Source organism: Chelonoidis abingdonii, chromosome 1, assembly GCF_003597395.2.
Source record: "Chelonoidis abingdonii isolate Lonesome George chromosome 1, CheloAbing_2.0, whole genome shotgun sequence".
In the NCBI taxonomy this organism is placed as follows: Eukaryota; Metazoa; Chordata; order Testudines; family Testudinidae; genus Chelonoidis; species Chelonoidis abingdonii.
In genome coordinates, this window is record NC_133769.1 from 74,282,789 (window position 1) to 74,299,757 (window position 16,969).

Sequence of the window (16,969 nt, forward strand, 5' to 3'; positions counted from 1 at the left end):
ATTTCTCCTTTCAAGAGTGTTTCAAGAAATGAAAGCAGGATTTTAGAAGAAGCCACCTTATTTCCAATTTAAAAAACCAAAAAGCTAGTAGTGGGTTTTGTCTAAAAAAAGTTCAACTATCTTTGGAGCAGAAATTGGTAACAGCAGCATTAACAGACTAGAAATTATCATCATCTGACATCTTATTCATTCCCTGCTACTATGGAAAAAAAAAGTCTCTAGCAGTGAACAGGCACACGAGGGAGGCTCAAACAAGTCAGATTCAGAGTGTTACCATTTCAAATAGCACTGGTGATTTTTTTTATGGTGACTGCTACTTTTTAATCACACAAATGCTCAGGACATCAAAGGCAGGTGGAGCTTTGCCACGCAGAACCTTCATCAGAGCCATTATGAAGATCAACTTAACAAATGGTTAAATGATAGAAGGCAACAAAAGCAACTTCTGAGCCCTGCAAATCTTGTGGCCACTGGCCTTTCTGATTAAGTGGGAAACTAGAATGTAAAGAAACCTCTTTACTTCATTTAATAACTAAGTTTCTTGCCCTTTTCCTTGAGAAGAGAGCCTTGAAACCAAGCTAATGTAAACCAATCACTAAAAATGAAAGGACAAGCAGCTGGACTCCACTTCTACTGCAGGAGGCACTTTGTGTAAAATCAGTCCTTTAAGTTTGGGGAGTATTCCAAAGTCCCTTGCTCAGCCACATGACTAGTGGTGAACAGGAACCTGTTAAACAGAGGCAGGGGTGGCTCTAGGTATTTTGTCACCCCAAGCATGGCAGGCAGGCTGCCTTCAGCGGCTTGCCTGCGGGAGGTCCGCCAAAGCCGCGGGACCAGCGGACCTCCTGCAGGCAAGCCGCTGAAGGCAACCTGCCTGCCGCCCTCACAGTGACCGGCAGAGCGCCCTTCCCCGGCTTGCTGCCCCAGGCATGCGCTTGGCATGCTGGTGCCTGGAGCTGCCCCTGAATAGAGGGACATGAGGGGGAGCAGTCAACACTTTCACAAGTCTCCTTAAAGTACTAAATCCAATACTGCAAGGCAACTTTCCAATGACATTTAATTTGATGTCTAAAACTCTTAAGTCAATTTGCTATCTGGAAATAAGGTAAATACTGCTAAGAGTACATTATTTACCTCTCCAAGTTCTTCATGAATCTGTTCCATATAGGTAGTTTCCCTGATAAGATCAACAGGTTCTGGATCAATGTAAGAGTCATCCTGTCGTTCTGATGTGTCAGTGTCACTTTCTTCACTTTTCCCCAGGCCATCATTATCAGACTCATCATGATCGTGATCATTTTCCTTATCAGATTTGTCAGAGTACACATCTTGATCTTTAAAGTGATGCCTTTCAATTTCACTATCATTTAATCTACAACAAATACACAGAAAATAAATCTAAAATGTTGTGATTGTCCCTTTCCTTCAAATTGTTCACAACGATGAATAACATCCTTAAATCAACATCCGAAGAAGTAGGCTGTAGCCCACAAAAGCTTATGCTCAAATAAATTTGTTAGTCTCTAAAGTGCCACAAGTATTCCTGTTCTTTTTTAGGATACAGACTAACATGGCTGCTACTCTGAAATCCTCAAACCAGGAACTTATCTGACGCAGGAGTGTCAATACCAATATCTGATAGTCATGTCAAACTGATAGCACTGTTGTACTCAAAGTACTATACGGGATCTTTTCAGGGGGATTAAGGCAAAACGCCACACTTATTAGTACTACAGGTATTAATTAATACTCTAACATATGCATATGATATATTACAGTCATGCGTTCACACACACACACACACACACACACACTCCGTCTTGCTGTTACCAACTAGTTGCTCCCCTTAACTGCACTGGCCAGGTGAGTTAGATCGGGTGACTTCTGCCGATCCGGATCGATGCTCCGATGGTGACAAGATGGACCAGGGTCCTTCTGCAAGACACCTTGTATTTATAGCAGCTTCCCTTATTGCATTCCAGACCAGATTCAAAATCTGGGTCTGTGTCCGTTGGTCTTGTGCTGCTTTTTTTCTGTGTGTTTGTCCCAATGCTGCTCAAGAGGGCGTTTTCTAAAGAAGGTGCTTGCTTCTAATCCCTGAAGTCGTCAATATGTCTGCTTTTCTTTATTGGGCCCACTTGACAAGTTGTATTGTCTTTGCTCTGGCCTTCCCTCTTCAAGTGTTGTAGCTGTTCTGGAGGTGGGTGTCTTCCAAGCCTCACTCATCACACTCATTCAGTCAAGGGCATTGATTACAGATGTGTGGGGGGCGACGATTGTTTTTTATTTCTATCTTTTTTTTCTAAAAAAGGGGCATATTCTACTTCTAGCAAAAAGGCACATGTTTCTTTCACTTTAACTATACTATCCTTAGGGGCTATAACATTTGATACAAAGTTTTCTACCAATTTTCTAATACAAAGTTGTATGAGAGAGGCACAATGCCAAGTCATATGAAATACAAAATCAAACAGTGAACAGAAGTTACAATGCAGGCAGGTGTAGTGAATGGTGAACAGAACTTACATTAATAAAGTGAACAATTAAAAACAATTTCATTTATCAGTTCTACAGCACTGCAATAAGAGAGGATCACAAGGAAGAGCCTTCCTTGAAACTTTTATAGCAATCTGTTTGGTTTGCTTTTGTTTTGAACTATGAAGTTCATTACCAACCCTACAACAATTTTGTCCTCATACAGGTTTTACCTTACAACCCTCACTATTAGTGGGTTTTAAAAACTGTTTATATTTGTATGATACATACATACATACACAGGTAGATCTATGGTCCAGTTAACTTACATAGCTGAGAACTGCATTTCAAAAGTGTCAAGTGTTGGAGTAGCTATTGCATAACTTTAAAAGAAAGGCCAAGGGAAGAAGTTCACAAAATTCTATGAAATGCCATCTCACTAATAGTTCTCTGGGTAATAGCTGGGTGTCCAGCTGGAGGCAGATCGTATATATTGGTTGAAAGGAGCCAGTAGAGTGAGGACAGTACTTGTTCCAAGAGTTCTCACGGGCATATTTGGTAATCTCTACACATACACAATGGATTGGGCCATGAACCAAGGACTGGCAACAGGCCTCTTCCTCCTCCCAGTTTCACTCTAGTCTCAAGGGGTCCTCTCAGAGGCAACTGAACTGTATTTCTCCAGATGCAGATCTTCACCCACTTCCTTGCATATAATGGCATAATGTTCAGCATCCTGCATTGGGGAGATGAGCAACAACACAATCCTCCCACAAAAGGAAGGTAAGGGAGCAGAATTCTCATGACACATGTCCTGGAGTAGATGGCAGAACTCTAACATCCTGCTCCAGGCTGCACATATGATGGCATTTTTCTCAGGTAGAGTTCTGATTCATGTGGTGGGAAAGGGAAAATTATGGGGATAAAGATTGATAATGGATGTATTCTTGGTTGTCAATATAAGCTTTTTGACTGCTTAAGTAGCTCCAATGAAGTTAACACTCAGAAACAAAGATTCCAGAAGTGAGGTGACATTCTGGGCAACAGAAATAAAGTGCAGTCACATTTGAGAGCAAGATTGTTTAAGTATCCTTCTCCAATGTGTGTGTTCTGGGAGTGCCTACTGTATACTCCCAAAATACACATACTGGAGTCCCAGCACTCAGAGTTCTTCCAGTGTTGTATGTGTATCCTCTATCAACCAGATGATGAAAAAAAATCAGAGAAAAAATTAAAAAATAAATTTTACAGTTATGCCAGATTTTTAAAGGCATTTAGGCCTTGCTATGTTCAGCATTGCGATCTCTTAACCGACTTAGGAACCTAAGCTTCATTTTCAAAAGGGATTTAGGTGCTTAGGCGCCTAAATCCGCCAATTACCTTTAAAAATCTGGGCCTAAATCCCTTTCGAAAATCAGTTAGGTGTTGCAATGCTGAGTGCAACTATGCCTAAATACCTTTAAAAATCTGGGCCTAAATTCTTTTGAAGCAGACTCTGTCCATGCTCTCCTTTGTGTTCTGTATAAGACTTAAGATTCTCCATGTTCAAAAATAAGAGCCTTGCTGTTTGGAAATACCACTGATCTATTTTGGTTGTTTAAGACTATTTCCGACCAGTTTATCATATCATCTTCCTGAAATCTTTGTCCCAAAGCATCTTCAGCCCTGAACCATGTCTAGGAAGTTATTGTACATTGAGTGTTAGAGGCAACATGAGAAATTTTGCCTATTGGTTTTTGGCACACAGCTTTTGTACTCCATCATTCACTTTTGAAAATGAGGGTATATATCAGTCTGGTCACCCAAAAAGTTGAGTGTCAGTCAAAGTGTATCAATGACTTTATAATATTATTATTGTTCAAATTACCACCTATAGTACAAAAGCCAAAAATCTAGCAATTTATGTCAGATGAATTAAACTTTTGACCTTCAGATGAAGCAACCCAAACAGTAGTGAGAGGGCTCCAAGAGGGATTAAACAGCAGTACTTTAGCAATTGGAGTCCACATTTACTGCCTATTTTTGAACACACGACCGTGTGCATTTTGGAGAAAATGAAATAAGTTCTCTAGAAAACAATGGATGTGAGAAATTTGGTCAAAGGAAACGAAGGTTCCTTACCTGTAACAGGAGTTCTTTGGGATGCCTCTGCATATTCACACTTACTTGTGCAGTGCCACCTTGTGGTACCTTGCAGTAGAACCATCTTCTAGCAATGCCAGCTAGAGCAGTCTTGCGCCCCATCCCTCATTTTCATGTCGCACTCAGGGTGAGACTACATAGGAGCGGAGCACTCTCACCACCTCAGTTCCTTCCACTGCAAAGCCAGAGACACACAAAAATAAGTACTCTGAGAGGGGAAGGCAGGTGGGAAGTGTGAATATACAGAGCCATTTCAAAGAACTCCAGTTACTGAAAAGTAACCTCAATTTCTTCTTCAAGTAGCTTTGCATATTCCCCACCTATGAGATAGATTGTTGCTGCCTCCAGATAAGTTTCAGAACAGCTGATCAGAGTCCTACTTGAATAGAGACTAAAGCACTGCTTTGCTAAATCCAGAGCATAGTGCTTAGTGACAATCTGCACTGAAGTCCAGGTTGCAGATTTGCAAATTTCATCAACTGGCATCTGCCTAAAATAGGCAAAGGAAGAAGCCACAATGCTGGTGGAATGTGGTCAAATCACAACAGGCACTGGAATTTTTACTAGCATGTAGCATTCAGCACTACATTGTGTAATTCACTGAGAACTAGTCTAGGAAGAAATCTTATACCCCATTTGTTTTTTGGCATAAGACACAAACAAGCTAGGATTTACAGAAACTTTTAGTCCTGTCCAAGTAATGGGCGAGGGACTTTTGGGCATCCAAAGTACATAGGACAGAGTCTCTTTTCTTAGAGTGCAGCTTATGGAAAAGAACTGGCGAATTAATGTCGAAATCAGACACATTAGTTAAGAATCTGAGGTCAGGTCTGAGAACTATCTTGTCCTTAGGGAAAGTAGTGAAAAGTGGGTCAGCCATAAGGCTTTCAGTTCACTCACTCTCCTTGTGATGGCAATAACAAAACCCGTATTGATAGAAAAAACACTAAGGGTATGGCTACACTTGGAAATGTGCAGCGCTGGGAGTTACAGCTGTGGTCGTACAGCTGTGTAGGAACAGCGCTGCAGTGTGGCCACACTGACAGCTACCAGCGCTGCACTGTGGCCACATTTGCAGCATTTGCAGCGCTGTTGAGAGTGGTGCATTGTGGGCAGCTATCCCAGCGTTCAAGTGGCTGCAACGTGCTTTTCAAAAGAGGGGGGTGGGGTGTAGTGTGACAGGGAGCGTCGGGGAGACAGAGAGAGCGGATTTTTGGAGCAGACACCTGTGAAGCTCCCTGCTTGCAAATTTCTGGCTTTCCCCATCCTCTCTCAATCACTCTTAAATGTAAAAGACTTCAGAACAGATAGCAGCTTTCCGACGGACTTCCTGCCCCCTCTCCCGGCCATGCTGTTTGTCTCCTCAAGCAGCCGTGCTGTTTGTTCCTCAAGCAACGTGTGAACATTCCAAAGCCTCGGCTCGGTCGCCTCGCTGGAGCAAGAGACAGCTGTGTTTGGTAGCTCCGGGAGTACTCCGGTTTGTTGTAGACAGGAATTCTGGGATACCTTAATACCCTGGAGCCAATTACAGCACTGGTGAGTGTCCACACCTGATGAGCAGCGCTGCATCACAGCGCTGGATTCGCTACACCTGTAGCAGACCAGGAGTACAGCCAGCGCTGCAGCTAGGGAGTTGCAGCGCTGGCTGAGCTTTGTAAGTGCGGACACCGAGTAAGTTGCAGCGCTGTAACCCCCTCACCAGAGCTGCAACTTGCAAGTGTAGCCAAGCCCTAAGCCAAGGGTTTGAAAGGTTTCACCAGCATGGCCAACACCAAAATGAAGTCCCAAGAAGAGACAGGATCCTCAATGGGGATACACATTTGATAAACCTTTCATAAATCTTTTAATCAAACAATGAACAGTGATCTACCATCAACTAGATTGTGATACACAGAGATGGCTGCCAAGTCAATTTTTAACAGTGAGTTAGATAATCCCTGATTCTTTCAGTATTCCAGATCACAAGGCACAGAAGCTGATATGGGGGCGATAAATAGATATGCCTGAAATCTGGACTACATTAGACACTAACAGTTTCTAGTGGATTGTTTTTTACAATTAACTAGTATATCCTGAAGATGAAGAATATAGATTGCTCAGGAGCAGAAAGAGTCAAAAGTCCGATCGCCCACTCCATCAGGTGAAGAGACTGAGTCCAGATGAAAGCTCCTGCCCTCTGGGTAGGACAGTAAAACTGGAGATCAGGGAAGACGCACAAAAACTCCACTACACAGTGGAAGGAGATTGGTAAACAACTGCTGACATGGTCAACTTGGTGCAATTAGTATCATCCTCACTACTGTCTTGATCAATAGAAAAGTGGGGAAAAAGCATACATCAAGCCTTTCCCTGCCAGTGGAAAACGAAGGCATCCAACAGAGACTGTCTGTCCTAGCCCACTCTGGAACAAAAGAGGAAACACTTTTGGTTGACTCTTGCTGTGAATAGCTCCACATCTGGTTGACTCCAACTGGATAATAGAGTCCGAACCAACTGAGCCTTCACGGACCACTCGTGAATCCGGGAGGTGCCTCTGCTAAGATGATCTGCTGTTCCCCGCTACATGTAGAGACACAGACTAACGTCACAATGAATACACCAATCCCATAGATTTATTGCCTTTCCACACAGGAGAAAGGATCCTTGCTGATGTAATACATCACTGATGTACTGTCCATTACCACCCACATAACGGAACAATCTGAGAGCCAGAGGAAAAGTTCTTAATTTCAACATGTAAATGTGCAGGATTCTCTGCTAAAAAGACCAGTGCCCTTGAACCGTCAAATGGTTCAGATACACCCTTCCCATATCCCCAGCCCTTGGTTGATGCATCTGAAGTCACTATCCAGGTTGGACCCATACACCCCTGAGCACATTTGTTCTGACTGACCACCAGTCTAGGGACACTATCATCCTCTAAGGCATGGGTATCAACAACTGAAGACTTTTTCAACTTAGTCTGTAGACCAAGGCATCTACTGCCGCATAGATCTCATTCTCAAACAGGCAAACAGTGTCACATAGTAGTGGCTACCATAAGACCCATGAAAAACTTTACTCTCTGGATCTTTAACAAATACTGACTTGTTTTGATAAATCTATACTCTGGCAGAAAAGCTCTCCCCTCTATGGAGTCTAGTATAGCGCCTATAAAAGGGATCTTTTGTGAAAGGCAAAAGATCGACTTTGGGTGGAGAAAGAACTCTAAATCTGAAAAGAGATTGGTCACGAAGACTATTTAACAGATCTTCATTCGCAGAAGCCTTCAGTAGCCAGTCATCTAAACAGGGGTTAACAAAAATACCCTGATTCCTCAGATGAGCCCCCACCACAGAGAGACACATTTTGTAAAAACTCTGCCAGTCTCCGCATTCTTCCTCTATCTCCTTCTTGGTAAAAATCTAGATTTGGAATAGAGTGAGCCAGGGACAACAGAACTGGCAGAAGATATAAGTAGCCAGCTTTTTGTGGAGATCCTGTAGGGGTCCTAGGAGGAGAGAGCATAAGAGGATCTGTGCAAGGGACCTTGATGCCCTCTAGCCTCCTCTTCCTGACAGGGGAAAAGATGATGATCTTCGAGTTGGGGAAACATGCCTCCTCTAAGATCTCTTGCATTTCACTCTTGGATCAGACATGTGCAGCGGCATCAAAAGGTGAACCTAGGCTGCCATGATGATTGAACTCTCTGGAACTGAGGATGTAGATGGAACCAAAATGGGAGCCAAAATGGGAACAAACTACAGATCTGAAGATTGAGACAATATCAAATAAGACGGTTACTCACCTTTGTAACTGTTGTTCTTCGAGATGTGTTGCTCATATCCATTCCAGTAGGCGTGCGCGCGCCGCGTGCATGTTTGTCGGAGACTTTTACCCTAGCAACACTCGGTGGGCCGGCAGGGCGCCCCCTGGAGTGGCACCGTCATGGCGCCTGATATATACCCCTGCCGGCCCCGACGCCCGCTCAGTTCTTCTTGCGGCTATTCGACAGAGGAAAGGAGGGCGGGTTTGGAATGGTATGGAGCACACATCTCGAAGAAACAGTTACAAGGTGAGTAACCGTCTTTCTTTCAGACGTGCTTGCTCCATATCCAGTTCCAGTAGGTGATTCCCAAGCCTTTTCTAGTGCCGTGGGGTCGGCAGTGGGACGTTGCGGAGAGCAATACCGCTGAACGAGGGCGGCATCGTCTCTAGATTGGTCAACCAGCGCATTAGTGCGATGTAAAGGTATGCCGGTAGACTAGGTAGCCGCCCGGTTATGTCTTGGATGGGACCTGGCAGGAAGCAGCAAAGGGCTTGAGCCGGAGGTGATGGGCGAGTGATCCGGCCATATTGGACGTGAGGCCAATCATAGCCGTCCGGATACCAAGATGTTACCCACGATGAAATTCGCTGTTGAATTATGAGGGACCTTTCATACGCTCCGCCACTGCTATGAATAATTGGGGCAGGTTGAAGCTTTTTAGTCCTGCTGATGTAGACACGAGCGGCCCGGCGGGACAATCCAGGGGTGTGTAGCGCTTGGTCTCGCGGGTGTGTGCAGGCTTCGGAAGAAGATCCGGCAGAAAAATATCTATGATTAAGATGACTAGGGCGAGACAACCTTCGGAGGAGAGCTGCAGGTGTGGTCGTAGCTGCACCTTGTTCTTTGTGAAAGGTGGCTGTTAAGGGAGGGTCTGCGACCAATGCACGGAGCTCAGACACCCGTCTGGCGAGGTGATAAGCTATCAGAACAGGCGTTTTCCCGATGACAGATAGAGCAACGAGCAGGGTTGCTAACGCTCTGAAAGAGGGGGCCCATGAGTTCAGACAGGAACCAGGTCTAGATCCCACGTAGGGGAAGGAGGCTTAACCGGAGGGTAGAGTCTCTCCAACCCCTTAAGGAATCTGGAAACGATAGGGTGTGAAAAGGTGGAAGTACCAGAATCTCCAGGGTGGAAGGTGGAGATTGCGGCTAGATGGACCCTAATGGAAGAGAGGGCTAGGCCCTGGCCTTTGAGATACAACAAGTAGTCCAGGACGACAGAGACTGGAACGGCATTAGGGACCAGGGAACGCTGTGCACACCAGAATGAGAATCGCTTCCACTTTGCGAGATAGGTTGCCCGCGTAGAAGGTTTCCTGCTACCCAAAAGGACCTGCTGAACCTCATTGGAGCACTGGCGCTCAGACTCGTTTAACCAGACAGAAGCCACGCTGTCAGGTGTAGGGACGGGAGGTCTGGGTGACGAAGCCTGCCGAAGTCCTGCGTTATAAGGTCCGGGTGGAGAGGTAGTGAGATTGGAGGCGCTAGGGACAGGTCGAGCAGCATGGTGTACCAATGTTGTCTCGGCCATGCCGGAGCGATCAGGATCAGCTTGGCCTTGTCCCTGCGCAGCTTGAGCAGGACCCCGTGGATTAAGGGGAAAGGTGGAAACGCATACAGGAGACACTCTCTCCAGGGAATGAGGAAGGCGTCCAAGAGGGAGCCTGGGGAGCGACCCTGCAGGGAGCAGAACATCTGGCACTTCCTGTTCTCCTTGGAGGCGAAGAGGTCTATCTGGGGAAAGCCCCACTTCCGGAAAACAGAAAACAGGATGTCCTGACGGATGGACCATTCGTGTGTCAGGAACGAGCGGCTCAGGCGGTTCGCTAGAGTGTTCTGGACCCCCGGGAGGAAGGAGGCTATCAAGTCTATTGACTGGGCTATACAAAATTCCCACAGTTGCATTGCCTTGTGGCAAAGAGGAGAAGAGCATGTTCCTCCTTGCTTGTTTATGTAATACATGGCCGTTGTGTTGCCCGTGAAGATGGCAACACAACGGCCCTGTAGCTGTTTGCGAAACGCCTGGCACGCCAACCGGACCGCCCTTAGTTCGTGGACATTGATGTGGAGCTGGAGTTCCGGCAAGGACCAAAGACCTTGCGTCCGCAGATGGCCCAGGTGCGCGCCCCACCCCAGAGAGGAAGCATCCGTAGTAAGGGATAGTGAGGGTTGAGGCGGATGGAACGGCCGACCGGCACACACCAGGACAGGGTCCAGCCACCAGTTGAGGGATCCCAGCACGCGTGATGGTATTGTGATTATCATGTCCAGGGCATCCCTGCGTGGCCGATAAACGGAGCCGAGCCAGAGTTGCAGAGGGCGCATGCGGAGTCTCGCGTGCTTTGTCACAAAAGTGCACGCAGCCACGTGACCGAGGAGAGCGAGGGCGGTGCGGACGGTGGTAGTGGGGAAGGCTTGGAGCCCCTGAACGAGAGAAACTATCGATCTGAACCTTTGAGGAGGCAAGCTGGCTGTTGCTCGATTCGAGTCCAGCAGCGCTCCTATGAATTCTATTTCCTGCGTAGGGAGCAGGATGGATTTGTCTAGACTGATGATTAACCCTAGACGAGAGAACAGATCTTTGATGAACTGTACGTGCGCGGTCACCTGGGCCTCGGAAGCTCCTCGAATCAGCCAGTCGTTGAGGTAGGAAAAGACATGAATGTGACGACGACGGAGGTAGGCCGCTACTACTGCCATACACTTGGTAAAAACTCGAGGGGCCGAAGAGATGCCGAAGGGCAGAACCGCAAACTGGTAGTGATGACGGTTCACTACGAAATGAAGAAACCTCCTGTGTGGTGGGTAGATCGCGATATGAAAATATGCGTCCCTCATGTCGAGAGCAGCGTACCAATCTCTGGGATTGAGGGAAGGAATGATGTTTCCCAGGCATACCATGCGGAACTTGAGCTTCCTGATGTACTTGTTCAGAGCTCGCAGGTCTATGATGGGGCGGAGGCCGCCTTTCGCCTTGGGAATCAGGAAGTATCTGGAATAGAAACCTCTGCCACTCATGGTCTCTGGAACCTCCTCTATGGCTCCCAATGCGAGGAGCTTTGAAACTTCCTGTAGGAGGAGTTGCTCGTGAGAGGGGTCCCTCAAGAGGGACGAGGAGGGAGGGTGGGAAGGCGGGGTCTGGCTGGTCGATAAGATAACTGAGTAGCATCGGCGCCGTAGCCACGCGTTCCACCTTTTGCCTTCGAGTGATAGAGCCCACGCGTCTTGAAGCCCATTGTGTAGCTGAGGTGACAAAGCAGGGCGCGAAGATAGCGGCGACAGTCCCGGTTAAGTGGCTGTACAATAAAGAACTGAGGTGGATCCTTGGAGAAATCTGGTACGTGCTCGTCATTGTGAGCGCACTTTTCAAAAGCTCAGTGTTTCATGAAGGTCTCCGCAGGGTGGTTTGCAGACGGAGCGTGTGCTAAGCCCCATTCCCGCGCACACTAGGCGGTCTTACGGACGGCAGGTCCTAGCCTATTCCCGGTTTTACCTGCCCAGGTTTGGATTTCCACGATTCCTCGGCGTGACTTGGAGGAATGTCTTGTCATGTAATTGCTGTGTTTTTTTCCGGCCGAGGCACAGCCTCTAGTTGAGGCGGGTGGGGGTAGACACCGTCGGTGGGATCGTCGTTGGACGAACATGGCAGGGCAGGTGGCACCGCAAAAATGACGCCTGGTTTGCTTTTTGCCTCGGCACACAGTTTGCTTCTGTAATTTGATATTGTCCTTCATGGAGGTCTACTCGCCCGCCCACCGGTCTTATCCGCAGTGTGAGGTCCTTGCCACCTTTTTTCCCTCCGCCAGGAGCGCCGAGAACTCTTGGCGGGAGTCCTGTGGAACAAGTTCAGCAAATTTGCCCACTGCCTCCCAAGTGTTAAAGTTGTAACGGCTCAGTAGGGCCTGTTGATTGGCGATTCTGAGCTGGAGACCCCCAGCAGAGTAGATCTTCCTGCCCAGGAGGTCCATGCGCCTGGCCTCTCTAGACTTGGGCGCAGGGGCTTGTTGGCCATGCCGCTCTCGCTCGTTGACGGATTGAACCACCAACGAGCAAGGTGGAGAGTGGACATAGAGGTATTCGTACCCTGTGGACGGGACCATGTATTTGCGCTCAACCCCTTTAGCCGTGGGAGGCACCGAAGCCGGGGTCTGCCAGATTGCATCGGCTCGTGCCTGGATGGAACGAATGAAGGGGAGCGCTACCCGAGTTGGGGTCTCCGCCGAGAGGATACTGACCACCGGGTCATCCACCTCGGGGACTTCCTCTACAGGTAAGTTTATGTTTAAGGCAACCCGGCGTAGTAGGTCCTGGTGAGCCCTGAGGTCAATAGGTGGCGGCCCTGATGTAGATGTTCCCACCACAGCCTCATCCGGGGAAGAAGAGGACGAGACTCCCGGGACCAAAGGGTCTTGTAGAGACTCTTGGTCCTGTGGGGCGTGCGCGGCTTGTTCAAGTTGGGCCGTGTCCTGGGCAGGAAGCTGCTCCACAGTTTCTGGAGGTGGTCTGCTTATCGTGGACTCAGGTGCCCTTCGGTCGGAGGGAACAGAGCGAGGCGGTGGCTGGTGGCTACCGTGGCTCTGGTGGTAAGCCCACGGAGTCCAAAAGGGCCACTGCTGAGGGCCTTGATTGTCTGACTCCCAATAAGACGCCGAGTCGGCGTGGGAGGAAACGGATGGCTGGCGGGATGGCCACGGCGGGGCCGAGAGCATGTGAGGATTTTCTCTGCGGCCAGGTGAGTCGTGTCCGCGTGGCGCCGGGGAGCGGTACCGGGAGTCCCGCTGGTGCCGTGAATGCGACCGGGACCTGCTACCAGCGCGGTGCCGGGAGGTCGACCGGTGCCGAGAGCCGCCGTGCCGAGATCGGCTGCGAGACGTGCGGTGCTGGGAGGTCGACTGGTGCCGGGAGCCTCCGTGCCGAGATCTACTACGTGACATGCAGTGCCGGGAGCGGTGCCGAGATCGGGAACGGTGCCGGTAATGCCTGGACGGCGATCGGGACTGCGAGCGGTACCGCGAGTACGTCCGGTACCTTGAAGGGGAACGGTACCGGGACTGCGAGCGGCCGCGGGATCCGGAGCGATGATGAGATCGGGACCGTCTGCGGGACCTGGACCGGGAACGACGGAGTCCCACGGTACCAAGTGAAGAAGGTCTCACAAGAGCCGGCTTGCCCAGAGATTGTGCAACCCGCACCGGCGGTGCCGGGGGTCGAGGCAGCTCAGGTTCCGTCATCGCAATGAGGTCTCGTGCGGCTGAGAACGTCTCCGGGGTGGAAGGCACAATGAGTTCGACCACGGCACGCGCCGGGGAGCCAATAGGCACCAGACTCGACGGCCCTTCCGAGGCCGGAATCAATGGTGCAACAGACTCGAGGCTGCGGCAGAAGGAGTCGGTGCCGGGCGGTCTGCTGCAGTCAAGCACTCTGACTGCGGGGCTGGCGTAGCGGCCGCAGGAGGCTTACGCTTCTTGCCTCTCGGAGAGCGCGAGCGGTGCCGACCAGGATCTGGTACCGGAGACTGTTTAGGTGTCTTCTTCGAGGGCGTATGATGCGGTGCCGAGGAGGCGCTTGTTCCCGGTGCCGCGGGCGGTGCCGAGGACGGTGGAGTGAGCTCTGCCTCCATGAGAAACTGCTTTAGGCGAACGTCCCGCTCTCTCTTGGTCCGGGGCTTGAACGCCTTACAAATCTTGCACCTGTCTGTCAGGTGGGATTCGCCCAAGCACTTGAGACAAGAACCGTGCGGATAGCCTATGGCACGGACGACGCACCACACACGCCGGTTTGAAGCCGGCGACCCGGGCATGGGCCCGGTGCAGGGGTGGAACGGGCTACCGCAGATCACTACACGCTCATTTACAACAATTAAACAACAAAATATCTACTAACTACTATTTAAAAGTTCAACTATATACAAAATTCAAGAGGATACGAGTGAATGCTAGGGAGGTGGAGAACAGATAGTCTGTGCTCCACAGTTCCAACGACCGACACGGGCGGTAAGAAGGAACTGAGGAGCAGTCAGGCCGGCAGGGGTATATATCAGGCGCCATGACGGCACCACTCCAGGGGACGCCCTGCCGGCCCACCGAGTGTTGCTAGGGTAAAAGTCTCCGACAAACGTGCACGCGGCGCGCGCACACCTACTGGAATGGATATGAGCAAGCACTCGAAGAAGAACCAGTGTTACATGCAAGTCCATCTCCCTTGCTACTGACGCAAAAGGCTGAACAAGTCTGCGTTTTGCAGCCGCAGTGCCCTGATCTGAATCAGATGAATCTGACAGCTGATGCCTGTGCCAGGAACCAGAATTGCTCACTGTGGCCGCTTTGTCTTTATGACCCTCTCTCTTCAGTGTCATTACTGTCAGCACCAAAGGCACTACCTACCCTGGTTCTGGCACACCAATGGACTCCATCTTCCTACATGTGTAAGTGGGCTTTGAAGCTGATCCTAGTCCTACCACCACATGAGTTCCTTCAGGATTAGAAAGGTATGAGGCACAAAGTATGGCACCAGTAAGGGTGGATCAACTGTCTTTGCCTCTCTTCCGGAACTGGGCAGTGTTATCCGATCACGTCACCCTCAGTTTGGTCATGTGTCACCTCAGAATCTTAACTGAGGAAGCTGCAGGGATTGGGTCTGGTCCCAACTCAGGATGTGGCCTCTTGGAATCCTTTGGTCCTTTGTTGGAGGGAACAACAGAGGCAGAGACTGGCCTCTGCAACCTTGGATTGGAGGATTGCTCAGAACCAGAGGATCTGGCTTTGAAAGCTTTTTTCCACAGTAGGTGCTGCAGGTAAGTCTCCCTGTCCTTGTGGGCTCTGGGAGCAAAGGTCCTACAAATCAAACAATCAAAAGACAAATGTCTTTCTCCCAAGCACTTAAGGCACTGCACAAGGTCGTTGTGTACCGGGAAGACAGTTAGGCAGGAAATGCACCTCTTAAAACCCAACTTCTTCACTTCTACCATATCACAGAACTGAAAAAGAAACACTGACTAAATCAACAGCTAACAGTAACTATCTAAGAAGAAAAAAACCCCAGCTCTGAAGAGACCAGAGAGGGTCACACATGTTTGTGGCATGTGGTTGGAAGGGACTGAGGTGGTGAGTGTGTTCCGCCCTCTATACAGCCTTGCCTTTGGTATGGTGTGACATTGGGGGGTGAGAGGGAAGCACAAGAGTGCCTCAGCTAATACTGCTAGAAGATGGTTCTACCACAAGGCACCATAAGGAAACACAGTACCCGTAAGAAAGAATAAGCAGGGCTACTTGAAGATCATCAAGTAAAGAACCCACATCTGCACAGTTTAAATGTTACGTTTTAAAAAAATACATAATTACAGACCTTTAAGGGGCATTAAGAGGCAAAAGGAATTCCAGTCTTAAGGTTTCCACTTTGATATTACCATTTCAGATTCAAAGATCTGCCTAAGTGACTTAAGAGTTTTACATCAGTTTTAGTAACTTTCTTATAAGAATAAAATTAAGGGTTTGATTACTTACGGAAAGCTTTCTGCACTGTGTAAGTTGTTAGCACGCAATAAGCCATAGAGAGAAACCTGTGCGCTCTCTGCTGAAGAGTTCAAGTCATGCTCTTTACCTTCTCTAATCATCGTACGTTTAAGCAGACCAGAACATTTCAAAGCCAGTTCCAAAGCATCCATCCAACACCTGCCTAAAGATAGATGCTTGTTAGTAATGGAATTTTATATTGTTCATTTCACAATGATGAGTTATTTAGGGCCCCCTCATACCTTACCTTTGAAAGGCACATACTAGAATAATAAATGCACACTTACTCCACAAATGTTAGGTGACTTGGATTTTAATATTATTCCAGACCTAAAATATAAAAATAACTTACTCCCTGTCTAGATGTGAAAGGGACTCCAAGGTAGGACTGGCAAGGTCATAGACCAGAACATTATAACTAAGGCTATGATTATGTCACAGAGGTCACAGAATCCATGACTTCCAGAGACCTCTGTGACATTTTCTGCTTCAGACCCAGGGCCGGAGCTGTCAGCCAGTGGGGGCCCCAGAGCTCTCAGCTGCCAACCCCAGAGCTCTGAGCCACAGTGGGGGCCCTGCAGGTCCGAGCCACCGGCCCCAGAGCTCCAAACCTCTGTGAGGTGGTGGAGATTCTACAGCTCCCAGCCGCTGCGAGCGAGAGCAGCGATGGGTGATGTTAGAATGGTGCCAAACTATTATTGTGAATTACTGTGATTGATATGAATGAATGTGGTCAACATGAGTATTGTATGGCTTGGTATGTTTGAACTGACTAGAGGATTCTGGGAGCAGGGCTCTCTTAACATCAGACTGTTTGCATGGAAATTTACTGAGTGTGCTGAAATTGCACTTGAATTGTTAAGAGGCTCTATCTGTGTGTGTGTTTCAGCTTGGAACTCTGGTCATGTCAGCCGATGGCCAGCTCACAAAAGTAAAGAAAACGCAGAAGACATGCCATCAGTGAGCTTGGTACTGAATGACCAGGGTCAAAATGACCCTTTACGATGGCACCACACTAAGAGCTCAAGTGAGT

General features: G+C 48.5%; 1 protein-coding gene across 13 annotated transcripts in view; it reads right to left on the reverse strand.

Moving 5' to 3' along the window:
- OSBPL8 (oxysterol binding protein like 8) overlaps window positions 1-16,969 on the reverse strand; it is a 217,522-nt gene that overhangs the window by 26,094 nt on the left and 174,459 nt on the right. For all 13 annotated transcript variants that reach the window (XM_075066678.1, XM_075066671.1, XM_075066673.1 and 10 more), the window contains 2 exons: window positions 15,928-16,099; window positions 1,135-1,372 (listed from right to left, as the gene is read on the reverse strand). In XM_075066678.1, the coding sequence (XP_074922779.1) occupies window positions 1,135-1,372; window positions 15,928-16,099 (410 nt within the window). The remainder of the gene's footprint in view (window positions 1-1,134; window positions 1,373-15,927; window positions 16,100-16,969) is intronic.